This window comes from Salvelinus fontinalis, chromosome 12 (assembly GCF_029448725.1).
Source record: "Salvelinus fontinalis isolate EN_2023a chromosome 12, ASM2944872v1, whole genome shotgun sequence".
NCBI lineage: Eukaryota > Metazoa > Chordata > Actinopteri > Salmoniformes > Salmonidae > Salvelinus > Salvelinus fontinalis.
In genome coordinates this window covers 38,794,544-38,809,274 of record NC_074676.1, presented here as the reverse complement: position 1 = coordinate 38,809,274, position 14,731 = coordinate 38,794,544, and the positions used below count along the sequence as shown (strand labels likewise).

The 14,731-nt window shown below is 40.6% G+C and overlaps 2 protein-coding genes across 2 annotated transcripts; one reads left to right on the top strand and one right to left on the bottom strand.

The window, feature by feature from the left end:
* Positions 1-8,967, bottom strand: LOC129867361 (trimeric intracellular cation channel type A-like). The gene is made up of 6 exons (XM_055940713.1): positions 8,425-8,967; positions 5,588-5,744; positions 5,171-5,355; positions 4,915-5,002; positions 4,382-4,499; positions 1-849 (listed from the first exon to the last, which is right to left on the bottom strand). The coding sequence occupies exons 1-6, from the start codon at positions 8,546-8,548 to the stop codon at positions 631-633; spliced, it is 891 nt and encodes a 296-aa protein (XP_055796688.1). The 5' UTR covers positions 8,549-8,967; the 3' UTR covers positions 1-630.
* Positions 8,968-10,031: 1,064 nt separating this feature from the next.
* Positions 10,032-13,498, top strand: LOC129867360 (small integral membrane protein 7). Its single transcript, XM_055940712.1, has 5 exons — positions 10,032-10,189; positions 10,564-10,605; positions 11,493-11,548; positions 12,460-12,550; positions 12,927-13,498. The coding sequence occupies exons 1-5, from the start codon at positions 10,164-10,166 to the stop codon at positions 12,940-12,942; spliced, it is 231 nt and encodes a 76-aa protein (XP_055796687.1). The 5' UTR covers positions 10,032-10,163; the 3' UTR covers positions 12,943-13,498.
* The last annotated feature ends 1,233 nt before the right edge of the window (positions 13,499-14,731 follow it).

Genomic DNA, 14,731 nt, shown 5'->3' with positions numbered 1-14,731 from the left:
GAATTTGGACTTGCCTTTATTAATAAAGGACATGCATTTCACTTTGTAAAAAGCAGCCATGTATTCTTCACATTATATTACTTACTTCATATTCTATTGTATTGTCTGATTCATTCTGTTGTCTGATCTAGGGTCAGATTGTGCTTTTGATCCAATTTCTTTACATTACAGAAATAGGTCTGACAGGGTTTAAACCAAAAACCCATTTATAGCTTACGGCAAGAAGTACTTGTAACAAAGGCCATCCTAAAACAATCAAGTAACTTGCAGTTCACTGTTCACCTCGTGCTGTTGCACACAGTAACAGATATTCACAGATGAAAAATAAATATGTAAATAAATATGTTTATACTGTATGTACTGGCTGGAAGGAAGATTTAAGAGTTTGACTTGACTTCGGTGAGCTATTTACAGAATCCCCATACTGTGTAATATGTCATTGAAAGCACCATTTGCTTCAATAGATTTGCTCATTTGCTCATTTGGTAAACATCAAACTGCCCCTTTCCACAGCAAGGAATGGGAGACTCCATCATGTCTAAATAGAAGGCTGGACTATGAGAGGAAATCAGATGCAGTTAATTGATGGGGAACCTTTTTCCCCCCTTCACTGGTGTAGTAGTTTGTGTTCTACTCGGCTTTCTTGGACTTCCTTTTGCGGGTGCCTTCGCCGAGCTCCTCCTTGGTTTTGACTGGTGAGACGGGGGCGACAGGGGCTGGGGCAGGGGCAGGGGTGGCATGGTGCTCCTCCTCACCACCTCCAAGAGGGGAGCCAAAGAGCAAGTGGCACACCCAAGACTCGATGAGGACGAAGGGAGAGCCGTGAGAGTGGCGGGCGGTCAAGATCACCTAAGAAAATTACAAATCATCAGTGTGAAAATATTTGCTTAGTTTGCGTAATTTCTAGTTGAGACAACCAAATAAATAGTTTAGGATCACTATCAATTGTGTTTAATTGCTAATACTAATAGTAAATAATAGGATGTCAGAGGTAAGTATACTGAACAAAAATATAAACGCAAAAGTGTTGGTCTCATGTTTCATGAGCTGAAATAAAAGATACAAGAAATGTTCCATTTGCACAAAAAGCTTATTTCTCTCAAAGGTTGTGCACAAATGTGTTTACAACCCTGTTAGTTAGCATTTCTCATTTGCCAAGATAATACATCCAACTGACAGGTGTAGCATATCAAGAAGCTGATTAAACAGCATGCTCATTACATAGGTGATCCTTGTGCTAGGGACAATAATAGGCCACTCTAAAATGTGCAACCAACTGGTCTCTGTTAGAACCAACTGGTCTCTGTTACAACCAACTGGTCTCTGTTACAACCAACTGGTCTTTGTTAAAACCAACTGGTCTCTGGTACAACTGTCACGACTTCCGCCGAAGTCGGCCCCGCTCCTTGTTCGAGCGGTGTTCGGCATTCGACGTCACCGATCTTCGAGCCATCACTGATCCATTTTTCATTTTCCATTGGTTTTGTCTTGTCTTCCATCACACCTGGTTCCAATCCCATCAATTACATGTTGTGTATTTAACCCTCTGTTTCCCCTTATGTCCTTGTCGGTGATTGTTTGAATGTATGTTTGTGCAAGTTATGTGTTGGTGCGCGACGGGTTTTGTACCCACTTTGATTATTTTATATATTTTGGTTTTTGGAGTTTTGTTAACTTTTATTAAACGACTCCGTTTATACCAAGTTCATTCTCCTGCGCCTGACTTCCCTGCCACCAACACGCACCGATTACAACAACGAACTGGTCTCTGTTAAAATTAACTGTGCAGTTTTGGCACACAACATAATGCCACAGATGTCTCAGGTTTTGAGGGAGCGTACAATTGGCATGCTGACTGGAGAAATGTCTACCAGTGTTGCCAGATAACTTTATGCTAATTTCTCTACCATAAGCCGTTGTTTTAGAGAATTTAGCAATACATCCAATCGGCCTCACAACCGCAAGTGTAACCATGCCAGCCCAGGACCTCCACATCCGGCTTCTTCACTTGCAACCGAAGAATTTCTGTACAAACTGACAGAAACCATCTCAGGGAAGCTAATTTTTGTGCTCGTCATCCTCACCAGGGTCTTGACCTGACTGCAGGTCGGCGTCATAACTGACTTCAGTGTGCTAATGCTCACCTTCGATGGCCACTGGTAAGCTCGAGAAGTGTGCTCTTCACAGACCCGGTTTCAACTGTACTGGGCAGATGGTTGGCTGATGTCAACATTGTGGACAGAGTGCCCCATGGTGGCGGTGGGGTTATGGTATGGGCAGCTAAGCATAAGCTAAGGACAATGAACACAATTGCATTTTATATATGGCAATTTGAATGCACAGAGATAACGTGACGAGACCATGATGCCCATTGTCGTGTCATTCATCCACCGCCATCACCTCATGTTTCAGCATGATAATGCACAACCCATGTCGCAAGGATCTGTACACAATTCCTGGAAGCTGAAAATGTCCCAGTTCTTCCAAGACCTGCGAACTCACTAGACATGTCACCCATTGAGCATGTTTGGGATGCTCTGGATCGACGTGTACAACAGCATGTGTCCAGTTCCCGCCAATATCCAGTAGCTACACAATGAAGAGAAGTGGGACAATATTCCACAGGCTATAATCGACAGCCTGATTAACTCTATGCGAAGTAGTTGTGTCACGCTGCATGGGGAAAATGGTGGTCACGCCAGATACTGACTGGGTTTCTGATCCACACCCCTACCTTTTTTGTTTAAGTTATCTGTGACCAACAGATGTACATCTGTATTCCCTGTCATGTGAATCCATAGATTAGGGCCTAATTTATTTATTTCAATTGATTTCCTTATATGAACTGTAACTCATAAAATCTTTTAAATTGTTGCATGTTGCGTTTATATTTTTGTTCATTGTAGTACAGTAGTAGAGTTGAGATCAATTCCATTGAAAAATCTGTTCAGAATAAGAATATACAGGTAACTTCCAAAATAATGAAAACACTTGAGTAAATGAGAGATACAAAGTATATTGAAAGCAGGTGCTTCCACACAGGTGGGGTTTGTGAGATAATTAAGCAATTAACATCCCATCATGCTTAGGGTCATGTATAAAAATGCTGGGCAGGACATTATTTTGGCTACCATGGCTATGCCCCCATAGGATGACAATGCCCCCATCCACATGGCACGAGAGGTCACGATGTAAACCATATGCCATGGCCGTTTCAGTCCCCAGAGAGATTCTGGAGCCGCGCCTGAAACAGCATTTTCCACCATCATTAAAAAAAATAAAAGTAATATGGAATTTTTCTCATGGAACAATGGTGTGGCATCCCTCCAATAGAGTTCCAGACACTTGTAGAATCTATAGACGGGTTGGTTGTTTAGCAACAAAACCAACGCGTCTGCAAATATGGGGCAAAACAAACGGGGTTGGCTTAGATTTCTTACAACATGCAAGCTATATTGGGGCTCCCGAGTGGCGCAGCGGTCTAAGGCACTGCATCTCAGTGTAAGATGCGTCACTACAGTCCCTGGTTCAAATCCAGGCTGTATCACATCTGGCTGTGATTGGGAGTCCCATAGGGCCGCGCACAATTGGCCCAGCTTCGTCCAGGGTAGGCCGTCATTGTAAGTAAGAACTTGTTCTTAACTGACTTGCCTAGTTAAATAAAAACATTTTTTTTATTGAAAACATTACTCCGTTTCCACAATGAACACTTGTTCTCTCTTAAATACATTGTTACAGTTGTTGGTTGGTTGGTTGGTTGCTAATTGGTTGGTTGCTAATCTTACCTGTAGCTAGCTAGTGTTTCTTTACCATATGAGCACTGACATAAACTAAATCTGTCAAAACACCTCAAAATAAGACATGGTATCAAGGGGCTGTATCACAACCGTCCGGGTTTGGCTGGGGTAGGCCGCCATTGTAAATAAGAATTTGTTCTTAACTGACTTGCCTAGTTAAATAAAGGTTCAATAAAAATTCTAAATAAAAATCAAGAACAAGATCAAAAGAGCTGAAAAGAGCCACTTATGATTCCCCACTTAATAGTTTCTTGTCATTCTTGCTATCAGTCTAGCTATCCAGAATCACAACAACACAACACGCTGACTTCTGCCCCATGGAAGTACGCACATAATTTTCGTGACGTTGTCAAATAACCCATCTATGCAAAAGTGCAGTGAAACTGTTCTGGCTTGGTGGCCATATTAAGACACTTTATGTTGGTGTTTCCTTTTCTTGGCAGTTAATGAATCCATGAACTGGAAAATGACAATTATTTTCCAGAAACATTTTTGTTAATTCATCTGCACAATTTAAGCATATTTTCCCCAATCCCTGAGTAAAAGTATGGTGTTCACTCACTAGTATGGACTTCAGGACCTACCTTGGTAGTAGCCATGAATAGAGTGAAAAGACAGATGAGGGTGCTCTTTGACACGGGAAGTAAGTGTGCCTCCTGAAGTGTAAACAGAATGGCTCCATACAGACTGGCTTTAGTAGGGCTGGAGAGGGAACATTTTATGAAAATAAAGCAAAGTCACAACGTCTCTTGATTTAAAAAACGATCCATTATTATCCATTGGTTAGCTTTAAGAGGGATAGTCCAGCCCAAATTACAAGTGTTTGGTATTTTATAGATACCTAGAGAGTCAGTCAATGCATTTGCATGCCTTCAAATCAAGTTATTGAAATACCTGATACCTTCAGGAGTAATAGATGGAAATATCAATATCAGATCATTTGCTTTAATAGAAGAAAAAAATTATTTAAAAACTAGAGCTGGAATAACCTGAGCCGCCCTGAAACAGATTAGGTTACTAACAACCAGACATCTAAAATAAATCTCTCATCAGAGGAGGCGGCGACACATATCGGCGGCTGACATAAACCACAGAGTTGTAAGGGAAACCAACTCACAATGACATGTTGAGGATTTCATTGGAGTCGGGGCTCCACACACCACGAAGCAGTTGCTCAAAATTGGAAATGAGAGCTACTCCTGACCCTGAGAGAATATAAATAGAAGGTACAAATAATTAGGACAAAGGTCTGTATCTCGCTTCACTGGTCTTATCTTCGTTTTGCCTTCCTCCCTCTGCAAAATGAACACACACAAGGAAAGGCCTACAGGTCGCAGCTGTAGCAATGGGGGGAAGTGCAGTGAGACACCAACCTTTGACGTAGCCGATGATGACCATGATGAGGAAGCCGTTATGGTAGGCATGATGGGCATGGTGCACGCCGGCTGCAATTTTACGAGCGCGGACAACCTCCTTTAAGGCTACCAGCACAAGCTTTACAGGCAGGAAAGCCACACATTTGTAGAACAGGTTCAGTGGGCAAAAAAAGATGAGGTACCTGTTGTTACATTTTAGTGAACAAGAAACAAAAGAGTACATCTTTAATGTTGAGGTGGTGGTTTGGTTACATAACAATAATATTTAAAAAATAATTTCAAAATATTTCCTATCGAATTGAATTTGACCTATTTCAACAATCCTAGGCATATACAGACAAAGGTTTTGCAGTTTCTCAAACAAAAACTAAACCAATGATGAAGATTAGAACATTAACCATTTAAAGATCTTACCAAATAGTGGAGGCTAGGAGGATGTGGCTGTTGTATTGGAAATAGTCCAGGGGGCAACCGCCGAGCAAAACGTCTGCTAAGATGTAGCTCGCAAAGCAATAGAGCATAGCACAGAGCCAAGAGGCCACAGGGCTCTTGCGAGCCACCTCCACTGACCCTGCAGAAGAATAACAATTTTGATATTTTCTTCACATGAAGCCAGATTATACATCGGGAACACTCTATAGTAACTTTCATAAATAATCCATTATAAATGTTTATAAACGCTTCATAAATTATTTGAAATGTAATAAATACTCATGATTTGTAATGCTGATAATGCTTACAAATGTTTATAAATGTTAGTAAAGCATGAAGAACACATTTATTCATAGTTTATCAATTGTTCATTAACGCTTATTCATTAGTGTTTTATGGCTTATCCGCACCGCCAAAGCTGACTCTCTCTCCTCTGTTCTCATCCTTCTAGATCTATCCGCTGCTTCCGACAGTGTGAAGCATCAGATCCTCCTCTCCACCATCTTAGGGCTGGGCGTCTCAGGCTCTCCACACTCTTGGATTGCAGCCTACCTGTCAGGCCGCTCCTACCAGGTGACGTGGGGAGGAGCAGTGTCTGCACCACGAACTCTCAATACTGGTGTCCCCCAGGGCTCAGTTGTTGGGCCTCTCCTTTATACACCAAGTCATAGCCTCACATGGTCACTCCTATCATTGCTATGCGGATGACATTCAACTACTTTTCTTCTGACACCCAGGTGGCGACACGCATCTCTGCGTGCCTGGCAGATATCTCAGCTTGGATGTCGGCCCACCGCTGAGCCCAGTTAAAGCTATTCTCTGTCCTGGCACACCAATGGTGGAACCAGCTTCCCCCTGAAGCTAGGACAGCAGAGTCCCTGCCCATCTTCTGAAAACATACCTCTTCAAAGAGTATCTTAAATAATCCCACAGCATGTTTTTTTTTTTTGTCATTTACAGTAGTGAGTACATACATTTTCATACTTTTTTTGTGCTGGTCCCCTGTGGGAATCAAACCCACAACCCTGGCACTGTAAGCACAATGCTCTACCAACTGAGCAACACAGGACACTTGCTGATAGCTACTTTATTGAGGGAAAATGTACTAACTGTGACAGAGATATGTGGTTGTCCCCACCTAGCTATCTTAAGATGAATGCATTAACTGTAAGTCGCTCTGGATAACGGCGTCTGCTAAATGACAAAAATGTTAATGTAAATCAAAGTTATTACAAAGTGTTACGGTGTGTGTACTATTATGTTTTGGTTGGTTCTTCCTTAGCTCTCATCCCCATATCACATGTCTACCAACTCCCAACATTGAGTGAGTTACTCAAGGACATAGTTGCAGAGAAGGTCTCTGATCCTTTAACTCATCCATTACTCACTTATTCATTCAACTTTACTCATGAGTGTCACTGGTCATGAGGAAAGAGAAATCAAGTCTTGCACTACAATCAAACAAACCACAAATTTACTTAAAAAGGCCAAAGATACTACAATGAAACATTTATGGATCGTTGCAACATTGTGGAGTAAATCAGGATATGTGAGTCAGAACTGTCAAGATGTAAAAGAACAAATGTGATTCTCGGTGGGGGAGCGATTAGCCTGCTGTTTGACAGAAAACTGATCCCTAGAAATGTGGCCTAAAAATACACATTGCTCTATTTATTTTCCTGCCTCACAAAGCAACTGGTAGGCCTGACATTAACTTTGACCCTTAACATCCCCGGCCCCCAAACTCATTCATGGGTTTCACCATATAGTGAGAACCAGGGAACCACTTCCAACATGTCTCTTAGAGATTGGTTTACATAGATCTAGATCTAGGAACTCAATAGGTTTTTTTCAGACCATTACTGGAGATTAACTAACCCATACAGGCTAATGTTTGTCCAAAGAGTCAAAGTAGGAAATCAGAGTAATTTTACACAAGGTTTTATAGGCCACTATAATTGACTTATAACACAAAACGGTGTCAATAAGTAAATAATAAAATATTTCTAAGTAATTTATCAACTAACATGTGCAATTCCTCATTCAGTTTAACGTTCTGTGTGTGAACAAGGGAGATCCAGAAGGGTGGAGTAGTGCTGGGATTTCATTAGACATATTCCTTTCGAGGACAACATAAGTGCCTTTGCCCATATTCTTTGTTTCTAAGAGGCTCGACTGAAAATATTATTGAGTATTGTGGTTTCACTTCTGACTAATACAATGTCAATGAGGTCTTACAAACATGCACCATTACAAAAGGTCTATGAACAAGCCTGCTCTAAAGCAGAGGATAATTTATGTAGTGTGTAGCCCACTGAAATTCTATTTAAGGACATTCTATTTATTGCATAGGGCCAAAGCTTTGGTATGCAACGAGTCTCTATCAGATTTCATACAATAGACCCTGTCTGCTTACAGGGTTGAATATTGGGAAATGTGAGGTATTAAAGAAAACTGGGTAAATCTAACTCCTGTTGTGGTTTCTTTATTCTTCCCTCAAGGTATATGCCATGCTGCTGCTGCAAATGTTATTTATGAGACAAAAGGGTTCATTAATTTAGCAAAAGTGTATTATGGCTTCCATAGTACGGCTATCAGTTGCCAAAGTATTGCTTGTATAGGTGCATGTCTCTATAGGTGTTATACTTTCCAGAGGTTGACAACTCATATTGGTTATAACCTAGTCAATATAGCCATCTATTTCAACGTTGACCTGTGTTATATTCTATAGCCTACATAATTATAAGCTACTCTCAACCTCACAATCATTGTTGATTTCATTTTTGAACGTGCATTTATAGGGATAAAAAAACACTTACCTGGTTCATACTTGAGGTAGAGTATGGACACGATGTAATAAGCAAGATCAAAAACTGGAAACATTCCAATTTTTGAGAAAGTTTGGGCAACATCTCCCAAATTGAGGACTCCCAACACGTCCATGATTTAAAAGCTATAACCCTAACGCATGTATTTTATATGATCACTGCGTAACTCGAATGCCAGTTGTCCCGCGACTCGCCACGAAGCCCCTCGTCTTCACGAGTAAAAACTGACACTCAAGCCAACCTATTAATATACCTCATCTGCACAGCCTCATAATTTGTTCTCGGCCGGGCGTTTTTTCTAAGCCAACAGGTTTTATTTGTCAACTCCATTTAAAGGACTTCCCAAACTCGTCGCTGCTGTTGAAAAATGATAGGCTTTTCTTTTCGGATCCCGATTTTTTATCAGATATGCATTGCTATAAATTATTTAATCAAATCTTTGAAGGTCAGCTGGCCTAAGAAAGATATTGACGATGTACTATAGTGCTCTGCAAATAACACAAAGACAAAGAGAGAGAGCCAAGTGAAAGGACAGACGATGCGCATGACACTATGCGGTTTATTTTACTATTACACGTTTTTATATAGGCCTAAATCGTGGGTAGCCTAATTTAATTGGCATTGGACCCTGGTGTGAAAATTCGTTACTGAATCGTATGGATATGCTTATAGAAACTATGACAGATTAATATGTGTCTTTCTTTAGAAATACAATTCCACTGACTGGATCTGGTGGCCAACAATAAAGGCATTTGCAATACACAGGCTAAATTATACAACAGGTGGGTCTAATCCTGAATGCTGATTGGTTAAAACCGCATTCCAGCCGGTGTCTATTTCACAAATTACCGCTGGCTAAATCTATGACGTCAAAATGTCTATTTACTCTGTTCCATCTCACTGCGCAATCCACTGTCTCGTCAACCCTGGAAATATATAAACTTGATCTCCACTATAAAAGCATCTAGATAGTATCTCCCATTTCTATTTTGCAATACATAGGCTACAATAAATGTATTATATTCATGGAACCTCGGTCTTTTAACTGGCCTAATGATGAGAAAGGTAGGGCCTATTTAGCTGAAAACCTAAAACGTAATTTCATTTCTCGAAGACTCAAGTTTATTGGATGGCTGGCAGCATGTGTGCATTGGGGTACATTAGACCAAGCTACAAAGACCAAGCTACAAGCCTATGAAATGCACGTGTAGATAGAACTGACAGGTTCTGCAGATACAGTATTTGTGGTGCAATTGATAGTATACCCATTGGCGCGCTGAGCTGTTCCTAATGGCTGATAGTAAAACATATGTTCAAAATCGATTCATTTAAGGTTTCTGAAATTTGACATGGGTTTTGAAAACGCTGTCAGGGTGGTGCTTGATTGTTTCCATTCATTACCCCCTACGTCACATGTGTTCATTCTATGAAGGGCCGAGTGTCTGCGGGTATTCGCTCCTCCCTTGTACTTGATTGATGAATTAAGGTCTCTAATTAGTAAAGAACTCCCCTCACCTGGTCTAGGTCTTAAATGAAAGAAGAAGAAAAAAACGCTAAGCCCTCTATGGGATGAGTTTGACACCCCTGCCCAACGTGATTGATCATCTTTCTAATGTGGCTTTCTCTTCAAAACGTTTTCTCTACTGAATATAACCCAGGATTTCCCTTCAGCCATTTGACACTATTTTGATGACGTTTACGGAAGTTATAGCGCCTCTGATGTGGACAAAATGATCGGGGATCTCTTGATATTCGGGTAATGTTCTCCTTTTTAAAATTGTATTATTGAAACAAATCAACGACTTAATGAAAATATTAATGCTATTTAAAAAAATAGGTAATGTGATATTAAGCAATAGTGGTATTTCGTTTCAACCAGCCAGTGTGTAGTTTGATTGTTGTTCTTAGTAAGCTAACGCGTAACTAGCAGGCGTAAAATAAAGCTAACTACTACCAGCTACGCCTGTGTGGCTGAGAGCCTAGTTAGCTACTTTCTTTGCCAGCTCACTAACGTTAGCTAGCTACAGTAGCCCAGTTTAGACTTGCTTAGTGACAAAGTTGGAGTTCTGTGCCATGGCATGTGCTTTATTAAAAGTGATCATTTCTAATTGTCTGTGTCCTCCTTTTTAGGACCTTACTCATGAATGCTGGTGCTGTGTTAAACTTCAAACTGTGAGTATGATACAATTTTGAGTCTTGCCCTGAAGACATTGTGCTAGTTGTGCATGTGTAACCGGTACTGTAGCTCTGCGTTGTGTGTGATTGATTGAGACTAAAGACGTTGACTTCAGAGATCAGTTTGTTTTATTGTATCAGAGTTCTCTCTCCTGCATCCAAAAGAAAATACAAAACATTTGTAGAGCATAAATAGGTTCTGCCAATCGTCACCTCTCTCGCTCTCCTATTGCATCAAAATGATTTTAGAATAGAAAAGTGAGTACAACCTCTCCTTGTAATGTATCAACACAATGTACATTTTACATAGATAAAACCACATACCTTCATCCAAAAGAAGACAAAACATTTGTAGAGCACAAATACGTTCTGCCAGTCGCCGCCTCTGAACAACAGACGGACAATACAAAGGACTGGGATCAGTCGAGGAGCTTGCCATCGTTCACACATACAATACCGTAGCTAGCTAGTAACCACATGTTGAATTCAGAATGTTAATATTATCCTAAAAAGTACAATTACATCTTAACAATACCATCCACTTATGAGTAAACTATACATCATTATTCATGAACAAAACACTGACTTTGTGCTTAATCTAACTTTTTTCTGAAGATGACAGAAAAAACGTACCTACCTCTCCTAGTGCATCAAATGTATTTGAGCACACAGGACAAAACATAAGTATGCGCTCCCCTAATTCCCCAGGATGCAGGAATGCGTAATAACAAATCAACATGCTATGTTAATATATGAACCTGGTGAAATTCAAAGTATTATAACAACTGATACACCTGCTAACACTGGTAACAGCCAATATTGCTCAACCACATATTTTTACTAGCTCATCAATACAAGACAAACAACACTGTCCTCTATTACAGAAAGAGAAAGGAGACACATGGAGGATTTGGAGATGAACCTCGTGGACCAACTACAGGTGTGTAATACATGATGGTGTATTAAAAACCTCACCCGTGAGAACTTCACAGGGTAACTATCCATGTAAAAGTAGGGACACTTGAGTGGTCTGCATTGAGATAGATCATCTATTTTTCAAGAACATTAGGCTGCAGGCAGCTATGGCTGATGTTTCTGCATTGTTTGTATACCTTCCTCTGTGCCTTTGAGTCAGGCTGAAGCATGATTGGTACGCTGCATTGCATGATGGACAGTAGCCCAATATTGGACTAAAGGAGCTTAATCGTACTCCTTATAGTTCTAGGAGCTTACATGTTCTCTTTGAGGCGAATTGTCTCTGGCAGCCAACATCCACATACGCCATCTAAATGTGAATTGATTCTCAATTGCTGTACGGTTCTAGAAACATGAAACACTCTACTTTCATATCACATCAAATTAATTTCACAAACGCAAAATATACTTACTGTACACTGTTTTAACAGTTGCATCCAACAGTATTTTTCAGTGACAACATGTTTGTGGTGTCAGTCTTCCGTTTACACACAGGTGTTCGGCGACGCAGATAGCTAATTAGCACAGGTAGTCGACTCTTTCCGTCTGTTTTCCTTAAACAAGTGATGTAAAATGGAAATATGGCCATGTGGGAACTCTAACCCTTTTAAAGGTGTGTGTGGTTATTTACCTTTTTGGGGAAAATTATTTCTTGCTGATATGAAAGGTAAGTTCCTTTCCAAAACCGTATTGCAAGCGATGTGTGTTAACGTTTAGAGCAAGTGTCGGGACTCTTAACAAAACTCCCCCAGCCAGAAGGCACTTAAGATACTATCGTCAATAGGCGCTAAAGGTAGTTAGCATCTATAAACGGGCTAGATGGACCAATAACACACAATGAACGTCTGAAATTATGTCATGGTGTATTTGTTTTAGGTGACAACATCAGGGAGTTCCTCCTGAGTCTACGTTACTTCCGGATCTTCATTGCTTTATGGAACATCTTCATGATGTTTTGCATGATTCTGTAAGTATCTGCCATCTTGTAGAGGCTAATCTACTTAAGCAATAAGGCCCGAGGGGGTGTGGTGTATATGGCCAATATACCACGGCTAAGTGCTCTTCTTACGCACGATTGGCCATATGCCACAAACCCCTGAGGTGCCTTATTGCTATTATGAACTGGTGACCAACGTAATTACAAGAGTAAAAAGAATGTTTTGTCATACCCGTGGTATATGGTCTGATATACCACAGCTTTCAGCCAATCAACATTCAGGGCTCGAACCACTCAGATTATAATAGTAATGTTCACACTGAGGTGCTTCTGTGCCTCAAAAGGTATACTCCTTATTGACTATAATGTATTGTGTATTTATTGCCCATATCTATTACACTTACAGATTGTTTGGATCATGATCAACTTCGTTGTTGGATTGGGGACCCCTGCTAAAAAATGAAACAAATATTACATATTTTTCAAGTTGATCCTTTGATGGGTTGCTCTTGTGTCAGATCCTGTGACCATTCTGTGCATTTACCTTGTATTTATATATCTCAATGTCTTGCCTGTAATTTTCAGTAAGCAGATTATTCTGCATAATAACACTTACTACTACATGTATACGTTAGTTAAAACACATTTGTACATGTTATATTTGAACCTCCATGTTTATTCAACTGTGAATATACAAAACATTGGAGTCTTGGCTGTTCTCTTCATAATTTTCTGTTCCTTTCAGGCTTTTACTATCTTATTTGGGTTGCTGACCTGTTATTTATAGTCCTCATTTTCTTCTAAAACTTGTGAATACAATGAGAAAATATGTAAATCCCCAACCATTTTAGACATGTTTGATGTGTTTCTTACATAGGTCTTTTGATGTTACCAGCAGTCAGACTTCAATTCATCGTTGTGTACTTTTGTCACGTCTATAATCTAGTTCTGTATAATAAACCTTTACTCTGAAATGCACCTGGTGTTTTCAGCACACCTTTTTTCCTTTTCTATTCCGGTATTTGAGTAGTGTTTCAGTGATACTCGACCTTAGTTGGTTGCTGTACTTAATCGTGTATTTAACACACTCACTCACCTGTGTAAGCATGTAAAACATTTGTGCATTAAGTCTTACATTTACATTTAAGTCATTTAGCAGACGCTCTTATCCAGAGCGACTTACAAATTGGTGCATTCACCTTATGATATCCAGTGGAACAACCACTTTACAATAGTGCATCTAACTCTTTTAAGGGGGGGGGGGGTTAGAAGGATTACTTTATCCTATCCTAGGTATTCCTTAAAGAGGTGGGGTTTCAGGTGTCTCCGGAAGGTGGTGATTGACTCCGCTGACCTGGCGTCGTGAGGGAGTTTGTTCCACCATTGGGGTGCCAGAGCAGCGAACAGTTTTGACTGGGCTGAGTGGGAACTGTACTTCCTCAGAGGTAGGGAGGCGAGCAGGCAAGAGGTGGATGAACGCAGTGCCCTTGTTTGGGTGTAGGGCCTGATCAGAGCCTGAAGGTACGGAGGTGCCGTTCCCCTCACAGCTCCGTAGGCAAGCACCATGGTCTTGTAGCGGATGGGAGCTTCAACTGGAAGCCAGTGGAGAGAGCGGAGGAGCGGGGTGACGTGAGAGAACTTGGGAAAGTTGAACACCAGACGGGCTGCGGCGTTCTGGATGAGTTGTAGGGGTTTAATGGCACAGGCAAGGAGCCCAGCCAACAGCGAGTTGCAGTAATCCAGACGGGAGATGACAAGTGCCTGGATTAGGACCTGCGCCGCAGTCTTCATTCAATTAAATGAATGAGCATAGGCCTATATAGGCTACAGTTTTGACATTTATCAGAATGTATTTTTTGGGCTCTACTGTTCATGCTAAATGTATTGAATTGAGACTACATAATGTTTAGTCAAAGACTAGATGCCCTCCCATGGCTGCGCCCCTGCCCAGTCATGTGAAATGCATAGATTGGGGCCTAATGCATTTATTTCAATTGACTGATTACCTTATGATCTGTAATCAATAAAATCATTAATTGTTGCGTTTACGTTACTGTTCAGTATACATACAGAATAATACGAACTGCTCTGAAACAACGTTGACCAGCTAGTGTTCGGTGACACATCCATACTGCAATATGATAACCCAGTAATGAAACTAGAGGTATACAAAAAATAATACCTCCTTATGTTGTTACATTTCCATTCACA